The sequence below is a fragment of the Phyllopteryx taeniolatus genome, chromosome 9 (genome assembly GCF_024500385.1).
Source record: "Phyllopteryx taeniolatus isolate TA_2022b chromosome 9, UOR_Ptae_1.2, whole genome shotgun sequence".
Classification (NCBI taxonomy): Eukaryota; Metazoa; Chordata; class Actinopteri; order Syngnathiformes; family Syngnathidae; genus Phyllopteryx; species Phyllopteryx taeniolatus.
The window spans coordinates 25,602,742-25,621,704 of record NC_084510.1 but is presented as its reverse complement, the minus strand read 5'-3'; the positions used below and the strand labels follow the sequence as shown (position 1 = coordinate 25,621,704).

At 42.7% G+C, this 18,963-nt stretch overlaps 1 protein-coding gene across 5 annotated transcripts in view; it reads left to right on the top strand.

The window, feature by feature from the left end:
- Positions 1-18,963, top strand: part of cacna2d2a (calcium channel, voltage-dependent, alpha 2/delta subunit 2a) — a 202,871-nt gene that overhangs the window by 76,133 nt on the left and 107,775 nt on the right. For all 5 annotated transcript variants that reach the window (XR_009789987.1, XM_061783406.1, XM_061783404.1 and 2 more), the window contains exon 3: positions 14,042-14,158. Coding sequence is in view for 4 of the 5 variants with exons in the window: in XM_061783406.1 (XP_061639390.1) it covers positions 14,042-14,158 (117 nt within the window). In the remaining variant the exon portion in view is untranslated. The remainder of the gene's footprint in view (positions 1-14,041; positions 14,159-18,963) is intronic.

Genomic DNA, 18,963 nt, shown 5'->3' with positions numbered 1-18,963 from the left:
CACAGGAAGTCACTTTTAGAGATTTTTGTCTTAACGTGTGAAAAATACATTTTTATAAGTGTATTTTTGGAATCCCAAACACAACCCCTAGTAACTCACTCAGTAGTGGTGCTTGGAAAGATGAACACCCACAAAGCCCCCCTCCCCCTCCAACGCAATTTTCACCCATCAACACGAAATTGGGTAGACATGTTTGTCAAAACAGGACGTGCAATAAAGTCTCAAGGATCCATGCCTGAAGTTGAACAGGAGTTCGGCCATCTTGGGGTGAAGCAGCCGTTATGGGTGAGTTCCAGGAGTGGCACTTTGACAAAACTCTTACGAGGAAATTTGATCATCAATTTGCGATTGGCCACGAAAAAAGAGGTGTGGGGGGTGGGACATTAATCGCTGCTTCCGGCTTTAATTTTGTGTGTACAGTAGACCCCCGCATATTCGTGGCTCAGCATCCGTGAATTTGCGTAAGCACAGATTAAATTTTTTTTTATTTTCAATTTTTTTAATTTTATTTTGTTTTTTTGCTGAAAGTGCTTCCTGGCAGTATTTTCCTGCTTATTCGGGGTTTTGTTTTTTTCAGGAAAAAAAAATTCATTATAATGGGTGTCAATTATTTGCTGACTTTTGCTATTCGCGGCCAATCCCCCGTGAAGTTGGTCCACAGTATCTTAACCAAAGTTGAAGGTATCTTTCAGTGATCTGCAGTTGTTATTCAGACACGAGATGAGTAACAAAACGAACAAAGTGGTTTTTCTCTAACATACTCTGTGGCATCATTGGCGGTGTAGTGGTTCACATGGCTGACTCTTGTTCTGCTAGCGTTGGGATCAATTCCCGGTCGTTGCACACCTCACAATCGCCCCTGCGATTGACTGGCGACTAGTCTGCCTTTCCGGTACTGGATAGGAGGTGTAGAAAATGGCTGGTACTCAGTGTTCCTTTATGAATGCTGGTGTGGTCCCTGCTTAGTCTTTCAAAAAGAGCCTGACTTGCTGCTTTGAGGACCCCCTCTTTCTGTAGTGCAGAATAGGAAGGCATTAATCCGGCCCAGCTGGACACACTGAAATTAATGATCATTTACACTGACGACATAATCAGACTTCACGCTGTCTTCCGATACGAAATTGCTTCTTTTGTTCCGCAAGATTCTCGTGTTTTTCTTTTGCGTGTCTCTCTGTCATTGTCTGTCTCTCCCTTCGCTCGCCTTGACTGTTCCCCAGGTTGTTCTGTTATTGGTCATTAAGTGTTTCCATGGAAACTGCCACTTTGGCAGAAATCGGCGTGCTGTACAAAAGAAGCTCCCGCCGTGTTTGACGTAGAGAGACCGTCTGACCTCCGGTGTAAAATTGTCGGGTTTTGGGTGTCACAACGATGCTGGGAAGGTCTTTGCAGCACCCCCGTGAGGTTTTGGGGTCACGCATGATAGAGGTCAGTCCCCTCACCTATGAAGGAGCATGCACGGCCTGGTGAAGACGTCCCCTGTGTTGCTTATCTGCCAGCCAGGGTTCGTATAGCTGGAATGCTATCACTGCTAAGAGCGATGACTCTGTTGGTAGGCAACATGCAGTGCGTGCGCATGCATGTAAGGGATGTGTTTTTATTTGTGTGTGTACGTGTTAAAAGGCATGGCAAACAAAGATAAAGCAAGCATATTTGCGTTTTGATATTTACTGATTTGCAGATTTGTTTATCTATTGAAAACTCCTTGTTTTATGCTCAGGCCAAAGCCATGTCTAATATAAAAATATTGCTTTGGCACAATCTTGTGGCATCTTGGAACTATGTTGAAGTGAAGCGAGAAGCTTCATTTAGTCAGTCCATAGCCTTATCTATCTCTACGTACCTTTTTGGTTGGACGTTATTTGCAGATATTCACCAATTGTGTTCCCGTTTCCATGCAAATAGCGGGGAACACTTTACATGTTACAAAAATATGCTATGCTCTTATAAAATGTATTGTGTTAATTGTTTGTTTGTTTGTTATGTTCTGTTAATTTTGTTTTAGTTCGATGGCCAGAAAGTAGAACTTGTTCCTCTCTCTCGCTATTATTTTGCTGTGAGACAAAGCAAAATGTCTGTGGGTGTGCCAGTTGCATAAAGCAGAAGATAACTGCCTGTTAGAAATAATTGAAAAATAAATATCAATAACTGAAATGAATATCAATGTTCATATGTGTGTGTATATTTATGATCTCACTTTAAAGTATTTGAACTGTCAGATTGTTATCACGTTGTATCTCTCTTTATTCTCAAAGTACTTGTTCTGTCTCTTGCCTACTAAAGGATTAACATTTTTCTCTTGACTGCGTGGAGCAATCAGAGCTCTCGTGAGGTATAGCTTGAGATTGTGGAAAGTAGGGCTTGGCGATATGGTCTTAATCTTGTTGATTGTAATCGATTTCGCCTCCCCTTCGCCTCCACTCATACGCAGAAACGCAAATAGCAATCAGGTAATTGAAGTCAAGTTTTGCTTTGGTTTTTCCCTTTTGTGATTTTCCTTTTTTTCCTCCTGATACCAAACCAGCTTTAAAAGAAAAACCTTTTTTTTCAAGGGCATATTCGCATCAACTTCAACACCTAAAAAAATTATCGAAATAATTTAAAAAGATTTATTTACAGCAAATAAGACTTTCAAAAACATCCCTTCGTTTCAAAACTTATATGTTAACACTGGAGGTGGAACAATTAATTGATTATCAATTAAATCGTTGTTTTAATTTGTGTGGCAAAGACGGCAGTGTCTTCTTAAAGAGGTATTCCCAAAAAAGCCAAAGAAAAAGCTACACATTTAGCATAGCGTAGATTGTCGTCCCGCAAGGTATCATGTTGTCATCCAAGTGGGCCGATAGCGTCTTTTTGTCTTTCGAAGGCTGTCCGTGTGCAATTAGGCTGTGCTCTTTGTGTCATGACTCAACACAGAGCTGCTCTCGATCAGGCTCAGCAGACACGAGGAGAAAGATTAGCAGGAAAACCTAAAGGGTCAGCTTTTGTCAGGTCCGAGAGAGAGCGGAGTCCAAGTCCATCTGTGCAGCGCGAGACTATATAGTTGACGGAGGTTTGAAATGTAACAGACAGCGCCTTTAAATTGCCTCTGGATCCCTCCCTGCTTTGCTCTTTTTTTCTACGCAGTGAGCCTGAGATAAGAGAGCCAGGACAAAATGGCTGCCTGAGCGACAGTCACGCAGGTTACATACAGACTCTCCAGACGGATATATAAAAATAATAAGAATAATAATCATGTATCGCCTCTGTCAGATGAAAGTATCTGGTTCTCCACTTCATGATGATTTTGACCTTTAACACCCTTACGTGTTAAGATTTCGCCTGAATGTTAAAAGGATGGAGCCAAACAACCAATGAAAAAACATTTGAACACCACGTTTTAAACAAGTTGTCCCTCAAATCACACTTTAGACCACACCTACTTCTTTCACTTTGTATTGGAGACGAGCGACAACACAAAAGCCGATGACCTTACTTTTTTTTTTTTTAAATGAACCTTGAATTATGAACATAATGTTTTAATTGTGGTGCCGCCCAAACTCCTTCTCAGGCACCAGGTTTGCAGAGGAAAAGCTAACGTGCTAAAATTTGGTTCAAGCCATCATGTCATCAACCTGTTGTTATGCTAGTTATCACGGCATAAACTGTGAGCCCGTTATCTGTTTGGTCAGGTGACGTTCGCAACGCAAGTGCGAGAGACGTGACGTTAATATCGGTCGGCAGCAGAGGGCGATGTTGTCAAACATGGCAGCCCCCCGAAAGATGGAAATTGGTGAATTAATCTGTTCAATTCTTATTCCACGAATGCAATATCCGTCAGAATGCCATGTATAGACCTTTTACATTTTAATTAATTTATGGGGTAATGCTGTAAGATGAGTTCAAACTATTAATATAGGTAACAACAAACATTTGTAGGTGGTATTTACTTGTGGATTTCCACTATTCGCATCGGGGCTTGGCATGGGCTTCTTTTCTCTGTGTGAATTGTTAATTTTGAAATCAAAATAAACACGAGACTACAAATGCAACATGCTAAGTTAGACTGATGGACAGGTGCCAGGCTTCATCAGCGGCATGGAAGTGGTGCCTAATTAGGAGAGGAGGAGACGCTACAGCGAGACAACCCCCTCAAGGCTCTGTCTCCTCAGCAGGAGGACCTCCGCACAGCCCACTCAAAAGAACACACACACACACACACACACACACATATAACCGTGCAAACACACTGTCACGCATGTAGCAAAATATAATGTGCGCCGTTTCGCACGTTTGAAGTCCTTTAGTGCATGGAAGCGTGAAATCCTGCACACAACTTCCAACACACCGCTCGATTTATTCTTTTTTCTTGTCCTTTTAATGTCGCTACTTTGAGAGAGTACAATGGGAAGGCAGGAAATGATGCTTGTGTATTTAATATACCTTAGTGTGAGGAACTGAACGTGGATGTCGAGGAAGTAAGAGAAATGGCGGCGAGAAGAATTATAGGGAGGGTTATTTTTTTGCGACTGTTTATGTGAGAAATCCTCACGGATGGGGAAAAGCAATTCTCTACCATCAGCAAGTTAATAAAAAGCCTCCACTTTATCTCTGTCGAAAAGACAAATACCATGACGGAGGATGGAAGGCAGGAGAGGGGCATGGCGGGAGGTTGGCCCACATTTCCTCTCATCCTTCTCCCCTCCTACAAGACACTTATGCTATGAATTCTTGCTGTAAGGACATTTAAATGTATTATAAAACACATTTTAAACAAATCGTAAATGTATTTAAACACAAAAAGCAGAAAATATACAGAAAATGTGTGCGTTAGCTATATGTGCCTTTAAGAAGCAGAGCCTGGTGGGGGGTGGCCTCTGAAGTGACGAGTCTGCGTGTGAGTGTCTGGGTGTGAGCTGTGGCCGACGGCAGCTCCTGCGGGTGTATGCTCGTTGTGTTCATGCGCTTCTCCCGGCGTTCGATAAACAGCTGAAAAAGGACAGATAAAATAACATAACCTTTAATAGTCTCACAATGTTGACATTTTCAATGTTTCAACAGCAAGAATGGATAGAGAAAATATACTGTAAGAAACAAGTAAATAATTCCACATGATTAACCAATTCTTAAGTAATCGATTAATCTGGGTCCGGGTTACGAAATGAATTTTTCTTTTTAAAAATGTGTGTCTTGTCATTCTATTGTGTAGAGACTCTGCTGTGTCATTGTTCAGAAAAGATAAAAAATTAATTTCAGGGTATGTAGTTTTTTTGGGACAAAAATATTAGACTGATACACCGATTTAATCGGCCTGATCTGATCGGTGATCGGCCCCAAAAATCCTGATCCTGAATATATGACAAACTGATTTTAGAACTAACACTATTGTTAACAACAATTATTGTTGAACCTCTTAGTTAAGTTAAGCTAATTAATTTTGTCCTGCTAAAACAATGTTTGCAACATTTTAGGTGTGGCTAAATAAATTTTTTCTCAGCATAATCCGAATGGAAATAAGAGTGTTTTGTAGCGGAGCTCTCTGAATATCATTTGGCCAATAGCATAGTTTCCTAAATCATGTTGGAAAGTTTTGGGAAAACACAATTTTTAGCAAGGACGCTGGTATTTTGTTGTTGCTATTTTAACAGTAAGTTAAAAAAAATGGCAATTACAGTATGTTATGATTGAGGCTTACGATATTGCCTTTCTTGCGCGCGCTACCATTAACGTCAACTGTTAGTATGTTTCGTCACATAGTGCGTCATCTAAAGGTGGTTTCTTTTGGGCAAGAAAGCAGTTGGGGAAATGTTGAACATTTTGACAAAGTGCCATCACCAACTACTGGCTCAGCATGCATGTTTGATTGTTTCCAGCAGTTGTTACTGGTCAATGTGAATATTTAGGAGTAAAGAACAGTCCTATTTTTACTAGGTTGTTGTCACGTAACCCTAAACGGAGAGAAAACAGAGGTCAATGCTCATACATTTAGCGATAGTAACTTTGGGGGGGGGGGGGAACAGGAGGTGAATTGAAGTCAGGGCAGCGAACCACGTTATGAACTGCTGGTCGACAGCAGTGTTTATTTATTGTCTTCTTTACTCCAGGGGGCGCTGCAGGGCCCTTCTCACCCAAAACCAAAAAAAGCCTACATTTATTCCATTATGGTTCAGGCTGCTTGCAGCTGAACACACTTGTATGTCGTTGAGATTAGGTGAGGTTTATTGGCTTTTTGGGGTTTGATCGTGTGTGTGTGTGTGTGTGTGTCTTTGTTCCCACCTGTTTGGATCAGCGGTTGACATTCCCTCTGATAATGTCACCGCCCCCTCTCCCCCCGCTCAATGTCACCCTCCTCTTATCTCAAACTCTCCGAATGGGGTGTATGTCAACATGTTGGCCAGCCTTTGTTTCCTGTGACGTTTGCGTGGATGCGGCAAGCTCGCAGATAATACCGTGTTTCCCCCTGGGCGCATGTTACAATCACGCCTTGTTCTTTTCACTCCTCTTTATTTACGCATGCCTTTTTTTTTTTTTTTTTTTAGGACCCAAGCACCACCTTGGATTCTAAAGGCCCTCTTGGATTTATTTATTATTTTTCAAATGGGTCGCCTTTAAAGTCCTCAACATGCCTGGAAACCACAACTTTTGCTAGCATGTGTATCCTGGTGTATTTTAGTGGTCCGGAATATAACTCGCTCAGTAAATTGAGAGAAGTGCTTGCTTTTTTTACCCACTAACATGAAATTGGGTGGACATGTCTCTTATAACAGGACGCATGAAACTGTCTCAGGGACCCATGTCGGATATTGAATAGTAAATTGGCCATTTTGGTATTAAAGCAGCAATTTCTTACCCAGCATGGCCCCTCGTAAAACTGCCCCCAACACCAGTTTCACCTACCAACATGAAATTTGATGGACATGTCAATCATGACAGGATGCTTAAAACAGTCACACGCACCAATGCCTAAAATTGAACAGGAAGTCAACCATGTTGGTTTGAAGGAGCCATTTTGGAAGAATTCCAGAGCTCATACTTTCACAAATGCTCTCTTGGAAGTATACTCAACTTTGTAAGCGCAGTTCTGAGGACCGGTGTTCAATCCCCGGCCCCGCCTGTGTGGAGTTTGCATGTTCTCCCCGTGCCTGTTTGTATGTCCCCTGCGATTGGCTGGCGACCAGTTAAGGGTGTACCCCGCCTCTTCATCTCTGCTTGCAGCTTTAATGTAGTCTATTTCTCAAAACAAGATCAACATACTAAAATACAGTATGCACGCACCTGACTCTCTTGGCATATCCTCACCTGTCAACCCCTATAAGATATTATAATTGCAAAGTAGAGTTGCTTTAAGGTCAGATTGTGTTGCTGTGTCTTTCTGCAGCTTGCATACTTGTGTATGTTATCAAACAATATGTCAGATTTCGGAGCTTGTTAAGGTTGTTTAGTAATATGGTGGGAGACACGGTGATGCAGTCAGGGGCGGAGGGAGGCACGTGGTGGCCAAGTGGTGCTGTGGCCACTATACTGTGCACCCCACAAACTGCTGCTTCTTGTGAAGTGAGTTAAGTTCACTGCCACCGTAAGTTGGGTCACTCATATCTCATGGCACCGCTGTATCTTAAAAAATGAATAATTGGTTTCACTTCTTCCAATAACCAGAAAGGCAAATTTAGTCAAATGCAATACCTATAACAAACAAAATAAAAACAGTGAAACTGATCAAACCAAATCTGTTCATCTTATTGTTGCATTTTCCCGGTCAAGCTGTTAGTGTTGATGTGTTAGTCCCGCCGTGTCCAGGAGGGAGGACTGCTTATCTCTCCTTGAAGTCAGCCACAATAGGCCAGCGTCCGGCTGCTTGACAGAGACAGATGCCGCATCATTAAGGAATATTAGTGGGCTCGACTGAGCGGACCGGGCATCCTCCAGCCCCCGAGAGCGGCAGCAGCCCATCCACGGGGAGCTTGATAAGACACAACACACCAGAAGCTTCGCGCAGTGCAATAAAAGCCCGATGCCTGCAGTAGGCCAGACAAATTTAGCGGAGACATTGACGGCTACAGTTGATGTCATGTTTTGGGGAAGAGTTGTATGCCTTAATGAGACAGCAGAGGGAGGGAAAAACAGACTGATGATGAGTGTCAGCGGTGGGAAAACATGTTCACAAGCTGTCAGTGAGGCTTAATTCTACAAGGAATGCAACTGTGTTAGCATGTGTAGCTAACTAAAAGCGGCAGACGACAGTGTATGCTCGCTGCAAAGTAATACTAATTACCGATGAGTATAATCTCAATATTTCTGTTAATGTCAGTGGTACAGACTCGTATGACTATCCAGCCATCATTTTTAATTTGTATTTCGAACTTGTCCTCATTAGGCTCATGGCTGAGCTGGAGCCTATCCCGGCTGACTTTGGGCCAGACTTAATACTTTATTGTATTTATAGTTTCACATGTACCTGTGGCTCAAGAGCGAAGCGTGGAGAGTCTCTGTCACCGAAACGCATGAGTACCAGTACAGTCGACGGCTGGCGTGATCTTTGCAAACGCACTTACTGTAAATATCCACACTCCTGTATTTCTTACCCCTTTCCTCTCCTTGTATGATTATAATATAGCTCCAGCGGACAGGGCAATTTGCTTCTTCCTTGACAATTGCGCCATGTTGTTTGTGGTGGAATTAAAAAAAATAAAAAGTGTATGTGGCGCCTCTAAACGTTTCTCAATTAGATCACCAAAGGTTGCAGTTTTTCAATTGCAGCGAGTTAGTACGTGTGCGAAGGTTTATTGCCAAATGTGCAACTGTGGGTTGTCGACTGTCATTTTTTCACAATTGTCTCGTTAAGTGGTGTTGGGCTACGTCGCTCTGGTTACGGTGGGCCCGGTTTTGGAACGTGGGAGCCACTCAAGCATGGGGAGACCGTGCAAACTGAAATCTCTCGACTGTGAGGCAAACATGCAGCTACTAGGCTACCATGCTGCCCATCGATGCTATTATGCGTCTTTAACGTTTGTGACACGTGGCTCACATGTGACTCGAGTTGTGAATACAAAGCTGGACATGCTAATGTGGACGTGTATGTAGCGGAATGTTTTATTTTCAGTGCTTTTCTGACATGCCATCGCCCTCTTGTCTTCCCATCTGTGTGTTTACAGTACTACGCTTGAGTGTTTGGCACACTGGAAGCCGTCATCATGGGCTGAATGACGAGCATGACAGAATGTGTGTGATGTGAACAAGCTGTACCCAGAACACGTCAATGTGCGAGTTTCATTCCCTTGCGTCCTCCGTGCCAACGAAAGCATATTGGCGGCAATTGGCAGTCGCCGGTGTCATATCCTGTGTAAAGTGTCAGCAGCAGAAGGTTTGATTGGCCGTCAGCAGCGGTCTGCCGAGCCACGTCTCGCCGTTCCCGCGGAGAATGACGGGCCGGCACAGAATGCTGCCCAGGCTTCACAGCCTCAAGCCAACTGCATGACTGATTAGCACTAATAGATGTTTTAATCCAAGAACAAATGAGCCCCTTTACAATGTTATTGTACAACACCAGAGAGTCATGTTATGGTGTTTATTTGCTTTTTTTTTTTAAATGACGGAATCATTTTTTTTCAAGGGGAAACGTTTTTTTTTTTTTTTCTTTCTTTTGAAATCATTTAAAACCGATACTTTTGCCAAACCACTGTAAGAATCAAGAAATATAGCGCACCGTATAGTGCAGCTTTTTGAACCGTGACGACTGGGGGTGGAGCTAGGGCGTTACACCGAGGCGACTGGCCGCTACTTGCGGAAGCAGTAGCCCCAATTGCTTGGGGGTTGCGACAAGGAGACTCGCCACAACCTGTGGAGGTGGAAGTGCCCACAGAGAAAGAAAAAACATCATTGTACTGCATCTTCACTGGTGAAGGCAGCACTTCCTCACCAAGGCACCAAATTACAAAAATAATTTACATGCGATGTAAAGATCAGAAATGCCTGTTCTGTTAAACTAACCTTTGCTGAGAGATTATCATCACAATTTAGTAGGATTTCAGACCAAAAAAAATGCAAGAAATTAGTTCATATTGACACATATGGAGAATTTAGTCTTGCATGAACGTAACATGAATGTTTTTGGTGTTTGTGAGGAAGCCGGAGTACTTGAAGAAAACCCACGCAAACATGAGAACGTCATGCAAAGATTCCCTCAGGAAGGCTGGACTAGGATTCAAAACCAGAACCTCTAAACTGTGAGCTAGACATGCTAACCACAAGTCTGTCGTGCTGCCAGGTGAAGAAGTTTTTAAAATCATTAATTGGACTTAATAATCATTTACTGCTTAAAAAAAAAGCTGAACTTGCTAATGCCCAGACATTCACAGTCGAATGCATTAACAATGTCCTACTATAACAAACACGGCCACGCTCATGCTTTATAAATAGAGCTGCCCTATATAAAGTTAACTTTCATTTGAATATGAATTATATATGGTGCATGGTGATGCTACATTTACTCCGTAGCGGTGTTATTGCCGTTGTCAGCCAGAGGCTGCCAATAACTACAGTATATAGTGTTCTTACAGTGCTTCTTAATTGACTGTTAATTACTATCAATAATGCAGGCGATGCGCACGCTCATTTAAATAAAATATAAACAGTAGAATTATCAGATAATTCAATTGACTGCTGAGGTGACTTGACTGGCGAGATTTTAGGCATCCATTATTAAAACACCATGAACTGACAAATACAATAAAACAGTCTTTCCTTGGGCAATGTACAAAATGCCGGCGAAAGTGATTGCTTTTTCGTTTAGGTGGCAGTAAGTGATACAAAAATAAACATGGGCTACAGCAGTTGCGGAAAACAGTGCAGGCGGATCCATTACGCTAGTGTCATACTCGATCAAACAGAGGAAACTCGTATAGAATACTGACCTGTCATCTGTGATATTCATGAGAAATGTCATCTTGGTGCCAAGATATTTTCTGGACTTACACCCATGGCATATAAAATGTGCGTGCATGGGTTTTAGCATTCCACACTAGTTTGCCTGATAGAACCTGTTCAATATTGATGATCTCAAATTATGTATGGTAGCCACGGACTCCATGATTGTGACTAGAATCGGAATAATAGCCATTTTTTTCCTTTTTTTTACCCCCCCGTGTTTTCTGGCAGTATGGATGCCATGTGGCAAAACGCTACCTCGCACGGGTCAGTCTTAGTATGATGCCAGTCATCGACTGTAGTTTAGGGTAGAAGACTATTGGTGCAGATAATCCTTTTCGTTTTTTACGATCATTAGGCTTTATCTTGTCAACTCAAAAGCGACTGGATACACTCGTTACCGTGGCGACGACAACAAGAGTGGAGCGCGCCGACTGTATTATAAGGACAAAATGCGGAAAAACGCGTGTTGGTGGTCACCGATGCTCAGGACAGGAGAGCTGGCGGTAGCACGAACGGTTGGACGTAAACATGCTGCCGCCGTTCTGTCGAATCATGCTCTAAAGTTTCAGTCATTTAATTAAAAATAAAGTCATTTAATTCCAGTAAGTTGGCACCCATTATTTCTGTGACATTGTAATGTTGGTCTGACTTGACTGATTAGAATACACGATGCGACGAGAGCAGTGATTTCCAACCTTATGGAGCCAAGGAACATATTTTACAATTGAAAAATCTCACGGCACACTAACAAACAAAAAATGTCACAAAAAGTCGATACATTAATTACTGTATTTACTTCCTGCCATTTAATAGAAGACCATTCATTTGCTCTGTCTGGCACTATGCCTCACTGGCATAAATAGAGGAACAAAGATACATTATTTATTGTAAATATAATTTGTTGAGCAATTAAGTACACAAGTATATACAATAAATGAGCAGGTCATTTGAATAGACATTCCTCCATCTTGTGATGGGATCGGTGATCGGTTATCGTTTTTTTCAACTCACTGATTGGTGATCGGCTCCAAAATCCCGATCGTGTAAAAATCAATCAATCAAGGTTAAAAAAAATCAGTACGTGTGTTAACTGCCTGTAGTGGCATTATATCGGAGATTTTTGTTTCCTCCATCTGGATTATTCAGTGTTGAAAATTGCTTATGACATTTAGTACAATTATAATAAAAGGAAAATCCTAATTTCTAGCGACATGTTTAATTTCGTCCCTCACCTGGGAGCTTGCCGCAATGAATCTTCTCGAGTGGGGCGGAGCACATTAACAAAATGAATATTGATTTGAAAACAAATTTAGAGTCACGCGTTTCACTTCATTCTTCACTGGAGCCCACCAAAGTTTGCTCTTGGCTGCTTTATTAAGATTCCACTGATAGCTTGTTCCACCTTGGGGAAAAAGCGCTTGAAATAATGATTGCCACTTTAGATTGTAGTAGCTCCTGTGTATGTCACCTTAGCGAGAAGATACCTCTTATTGACCTACCGCTGGAAGGTAAACACAATCTGTGATCCCTCGGGGCCTGGCCAGAATAAAAGCAAGGCCGGGCAAATCTCATCAGAGTGCTTGGCTGGCGCGGTCTTGAACCTCTGGGACCAGATGTGTCAGTTCACTGGGCCAATGGCTGCCTGCCCAGCTTTCAGCTTGATGGAGACAGAGCCCACGGATGCCTTTGTTTTCCCTCTTGCTGCGCATCAGCGCTTCACTTTATGTACTACAGAATATTTCATAAGGCATGTACGTTTGCAACTCCGAGAAATGTGACTGCGAATAGTGCACAGGTTTACAGGCCCACTTAGTAAAGAACGTCTTTTTGGGCATGCTGATAAAAGAGGATGATCTTCAGACAAGGGCTGCTCCTATCAAATATGTTTTGAATCCTTTTTTTCTCCCGATTATCCCATAGACTAGTCGAGTCGTTGGATAACAATTGGTTATGCATGATTGAACAACAAAATGGTATTATTTTTTCCACATTGGATCACCATCCTCACAATCTCCATTGTATTATCTGTGACCTCGAGTTGTTGTGGCTTTAAAAGGCAGGGTCTGCTCTGGTGAGTGACGTGGGCGTCAGTGAATGAAAATAGAGTTGGTTGTTGTCAGCTCAGGCTAGCGGCTGGCTGTGAACTGCCTAACCGTTAGCCAGTCTGCTGATCAGTTGAACGTTGTTGTTTATTTTCTTACTGTTTTTGCAGTAAAGTGATTGAAAATACACAGGCAGCTGTGTCGATGCTTGACGACTTGTGGGGGCATTACAATGCATATCAATGAGTGGTTATATTAAATTTGCTAACGATGTTTAGGTTAGCTTGTGCTGGCGATCATAGACGTTCTGATTTGCAGTAAACACATTGCACTATATGTACTTTTTTTAAAGTGTGAAATGATCCCAAACTTTGGCCATTCTTTGGCTTTTATCCACTCTCTTGTCCTTATGAACTTATTTCTACACGGAGTGGTGCGTGCATCTGCAATTACATTAGTCCCTGTGGGAAAATGATCCCTGCAAAGCTTTCGAGGCAGAAATTTTGTTTTGACTTTTTTGTAATTGAACTGTTTGAGTTATTCGATTAATCTTTGCAGCCGTGCTTGTGACCATATGTGGAAATGTGTGTGTGTGGGGGGGGGGGGGGGGGAAAGCTAACAATAACCAAACCAAGTGTTTTAGACTGGCTGTACAGTGACTGGTTCAAGTGACACAATTCTATTGTTTTGACTTTTTGCTCTCAGATGTCATAGATGGGATATTCGTCATGGCAGTGTAAAGACAAATATTATACAATGAAGTTGTCGTACAGCCACAACTAAGGATTTTGGCGGGTAAGGAAGGCATCAGAGTTATTGTATATTTAATTGGTTTCAGACTGCAGCTGGGCCTGCTAAGTGCTGTGCCATTAAGGTCCCCGCTCTGTTTACTGACGCTACAGCGCTGAGGCTTACGGGAGCGATGGCAGACTCCTTGCCTGCTCGGCGGATCATGTTTACCATCTTGTGTGCTCGCTTCAGAGCAAGCACGCTGCTCCCCTGCGATTAAATTATTTATCCCCTTAAAACAAATGAAGGTGTGCTGTGTAATCTGAGTTGTGCTTCTCACTTTTGGTGTGTGCGTGTCTGTGCAGATTTACAATGAGAAGAGGAGCCAGTTTGAAATCAAGAGGAACAACCCCAAGGACCTTGTGGAGAGAGTGGCCCGGGACATTTCCAAGCTGCTAAACAGTAAGAGGAAATCCCTGGAGGTAAGCCGCTAAAAGCTTAAAACATGTTGCTAATACATGCAGAAATATAAACATAATGATGTTCAAATAAATGCAGCAAAAGTTCACAACACAAATCCGTCATGCTGACTTCATTACCAATTTTCCCTATAGAAAATAATGTTAAGTGACATCTGACATATTGTCACTATTATAAAACTTTTTTTAAATAACATTTTAACATTCATCCAACAAAATGAAACTTAAAAAAAGAAGGCCATGTGTTTGGTAAAATGTCTTTATGGATGTACTTGATAGGCAGCATAGTGGATTTGTGGTTGGCACATCTGCCTCTGAACCGGGCATCTGTGTTCCAGTCTTCGTTGAGGTTGGACTTGCTTGTTTTGTTTTCCCACATTCCTAAAAACATGCGTGTTAGCCTCGTTGAAGACTCAAAATAGTCCAAAAATATGAGCGCTTATTTTGCTCAAATTCAGTTCAAATAGGCTCCAGTTACCTGTGACACTGACCTCAAGTAGTATTAACAAAAAACAAACGAAAACATTTTTACGGATGCGCCCTGAAATTGACTGGCGACTAGTCGGTCCCTTACCCAAAGTTAAATGGCTCATTTCACATTTTAGTATATTTAAAAAGTGTAAACAACTAAATGTATTTTTTTCCCATGAAAAGAAAAAAAATATCCTCCCAAGTCAGAGGGAGTGCACTAAATATTGGTTGAAATCATAAGTAATGGCGTTAATAATGAGATATAACCAATGCATTATTGGGATTTCTTCCCCCGTTTTTTTTTTTGACACTAAAGGATAATTAAAGAAACCCTGGGTCAAATGACTCACATTCATTTTGACCCTGCTACGGTCACTTGAGAGTGAAAAGCGCTGACATTTTCGAGTTTGGGTTTTTTACAGGAGGAAAAAAAAAAAAAAGGATGGAAGTGTGTATCTTCCAAAAGCATGTGGTGTTTGGGGGGATGAAGCACATTCATCCTGAGAAGCAGAGGTCTCTCAGGGGCGTGATTAATTCCACTGTTGGGATCCTTAAAGGGAGCAAGGCGTCTCAGTACATCTCCAATGGCCGTGATTGGATTTCGAATGACATTGGTTTTTGGCACTTTTCACCCCACCTGGTACACACACACACACACGCACACACACCACAACAACAACTTCCACTTGTCCGCCAGACTCACTGAGGAGGTAGGGAGGAAATGAGTTGATATGTGGTAAAGGGAGAGGAAAAAAAAAAAGACAGTCTGGAATGAGAGTGTCCTCCTGCGGCGTGGAAAAATCAAGAAATGATGTTCAGAAATTCATAGATTTGAAAATGAGCAGGGAAGTGACGGAAGGAAGGTGCCGGGGCAAAAGTGAGGCGGTAAAAAGTTTTTGGTAAAAAGAGCAAAGCGGAAAGGAAAAGAGATTGCAAAAAGGGAACGGAGGCAAAGAAAAATGGGGTTGTAATGGCTTTGCTGAATATAAATGTAAAACAGTAAGTTCACATGCTTCTTTTTGACACTTTGTAGTTGCTCCCTACATGGATAATATTTATCCAGCCACGCGTGCGAACAACAAAATCTTCCACAAATGTGTGGAACGCTCATATTGAAACCTCTTCGGTAGGATTTATGTTGCAGGTCCCAGTACCCAATTCTGATGCAATGCATATGTCAGATTAAAAAAACGATTTTCTTGTACGTTTCAAGTGACACATATCCAATATGGCTGTTGCTTTTGCTGACAGAACACATGAAACAACCCCAACGCCACAGCACGTAAATAACTCCACATGTATTAACAGTGCATTGACCACACGGAAGTAAACAATATTACACAGATCATAAAAGTACAGTGGTGCCAGGCTGTTCCATGCCACTTCTCGTTGACGTTTGCTGTCAAAATACACATAAAGCAAAGACAATTACAAGTTGTGTATTTAAGACAACCACACAATAGTTTCCACTATCTTAATGCTAACACACTATTCAAAGCGTCATAGATGAGCTAACGGAGAGCATAAAACCCTTAAAGTAACTGATATTTGAGCACAAATGTTGAAACAGCACAAGCAGACAGACAATATCACAATATAACAATACTCACAGGAATATTTTTGTTTGACAGAAATTATTGCAGCTTAGTGAGTCACGATGTTTAGAATTTCTGTACTATACTGCCCCTGGTGGCTAAAGTGTGCACACCAGAACGGGCACAATATCAATGGGCATTGAAGCATGGACTCGTGATGCACAGGGCAGTTGTGGCTCAGTTGGTAGAGCGGGTTGTCCACTGACTGAAGGGTGGGTGGTTTGAATCCGGGCCCCAACTGTCTGCGGCTCCAGCTCACCCTTGACCCTAATGAGCACGCTTGCTGCACAAAATGGATGAAAATGAAATCGTTTTGTATAACTACATCATTGCGCACAGCATTAAGGCAAGTGGAAAGTCTCGAAATTGATCTGGAAAGCGCTTGAATTTGAACATCGAAGCGGTGAGCGACTCCTGCGTCGTATTAGCGGAGGGCGTGCGTGTGTGTGTGTTTGTGTACAGCGTGAGATCAGAGCAACAGGCTCACACCTGAGAGCGATCCCAGAATGTTACTCTGACAGCTCTTTGAAGCCGGAGAAGGTTCGCCGGGGTAGCCTGCCGTGTCTGCGCACGACGCCACGCGACTTGCGATGACTGATCCGAGGGCCGCTCACCTCTTCCTGTGATGCTTCACGTCAGATCGGGCCCTGAGTTCAGGCGGGTCGCTCTGAACCAGATGGCGTCGCTTCTCGTCCGCCGTCACTCACGGCCCGAAATGAGTCGGAGCTGTCAGTCAGGGGCCCCTGCTGGGATTTTCTTGCCGCGAGCAAATATACTCGAAAGTTGTTACGTTCCCGTCAGCTTCCGCGGAGCGAAAAGCTCCGTTGTTAAATCTCTTCACTCTAAATTTCAAAGTGGAGTTTGGTAGAATAAGGGGGGGGGGGGGGGGGGGGGATAAGGTCGGTCTAATCCAATTACACACATTTCAATACTATCCCAATCGCACTTAAAGGCTGACGGATGGCTGTCTACGCGCTGCTCATCGTCTGACGGATACGCGCCCAGCACTCCACGCTGGCAGGGTCAAACCGTGGAAGTGGGCTAAGACGAACGGCCTCGGCGCTCTGTGCATTTTCTTTGAGGAAATTTACATGCGTTTCGGTAGGCAAACAGATTAAAATAGCGGTAAAGGCTGCAATCACAGAGGACCGGTTGATGGAAGCATTCCTAGAAAAAAAACAAGATTGAGCCATATAACTCGATATCAGCGCTCCTCACAGAATCCATGTTCGTTGGGAGAGGCTATTATATTGCTCTAGGGAGGAAACTGTGTGCCGGCTGCTTGAGTCACTTACATTTGAGTCACTACCAGTGCAGAATTGTCTCACAATCTGAAGCGCTGGACATGGATAGACTTGAGTGGCTTTGCTTTTGCCCGGCGATCCTCTCTCTGAGGTACAGAAGCGCTTCCAATATCTTGCAACCGACACGTGTCGTTCCACCCGCTCTATTTTTCGTGGAGCCAAAGAGTATTTCTACAGCCCAACGGTTTTTTCTGCAATCGTGCGACAGTTACAACACAACAGCAAGCATCGACGAGCGGTTTTCAACAACAATGGCAGAAAAGAAAATGCAGTTTCAAGGTAGTGTGGGCTGAAGAAGCAAGTCAATTATTATCTTCTTCTTCTTTTCCTTCGGGCTTGTCCCTTTAGGGGTCGCCACAGCGCGTCATCCTTTTTTCTCCTGCATCCTCCTCGCCAACACCAACTGCCCTCATGTCTTCCCTCACCACATCCATCAACCTTCTCTTTGCTCTTCCTCTAGCTCTTTTGTCTGGCAGCTCCATCCTCATCATCCTTCTACCAATGTACTCACTATTTTCTCCTCCGGACGTGTCCAAACCATCCGAGTCTTCTCTCCCTCACTTTGTCTCCAAAACATCGAACCTTGGCTGTCCCTCTGATGAGCTCATTTGTGATTTGATCCAACGTGGTCAGTCCGAGAGCGAACCTCAACATCTTCATTTCCGCCACCTCCAACTCTGCTTCCTGTTGTCTCTTCAGTGCCACTGTCTCTCATCCGTACATCATGGCTGGCCTCACCACTGTTTTAGAAACTTTGCCCTTCATCCTAGCAGAGACTCTTCTGTCACGTAGCACACCTGACACCTTCCTCCACCCGTTCCAACCTGCTTGGACCCGTTTCTTCACTTCCCTAACCCATACATGTCATCATATGCCTCTTGTTTGGCCTTTGTCACCTCTACCTTTGCGCTATGTCACATCTCAATGTAAAACAAGTCAATTATTATAATGCTTGAAAATCACAGCACATCATATGCATGCAAAAATGCGCTCAAAGTGAGCCTTGGAGGGATGATACCAGAGCTATCTGATTGGACATTTAAAGAGGACATGGAGAAAATTGACCATTGAGTTGTTTAGAAATACTGGGCATCACTGAGATGCGCATTTAATTCATTACATGAACATGCTCTTAACTCAAAATGCTAGTATCTCAAATCCTCTTTCCCCATTGAAATGAATGGAAATGCCATGAATCTAAACATTTTTGTTTTTAAAAAAATAGCATTTGATAATGGTGTGCTTCATAAAATTGATAAAGAATTGAACAATCTTTACCACCTTTTTTGCTTCAGTTCAATGCACATTGTGCTGCTCCATCTGGTGTGTGCAGCTTGGCCACGTAGGGGAAGTATAATACAGATATACAAGAAGGAAACTGTGACAATTGCTCAGTAAACTACAGTAATAGTCATTCTTTGCAGAGCATAAAGAATAT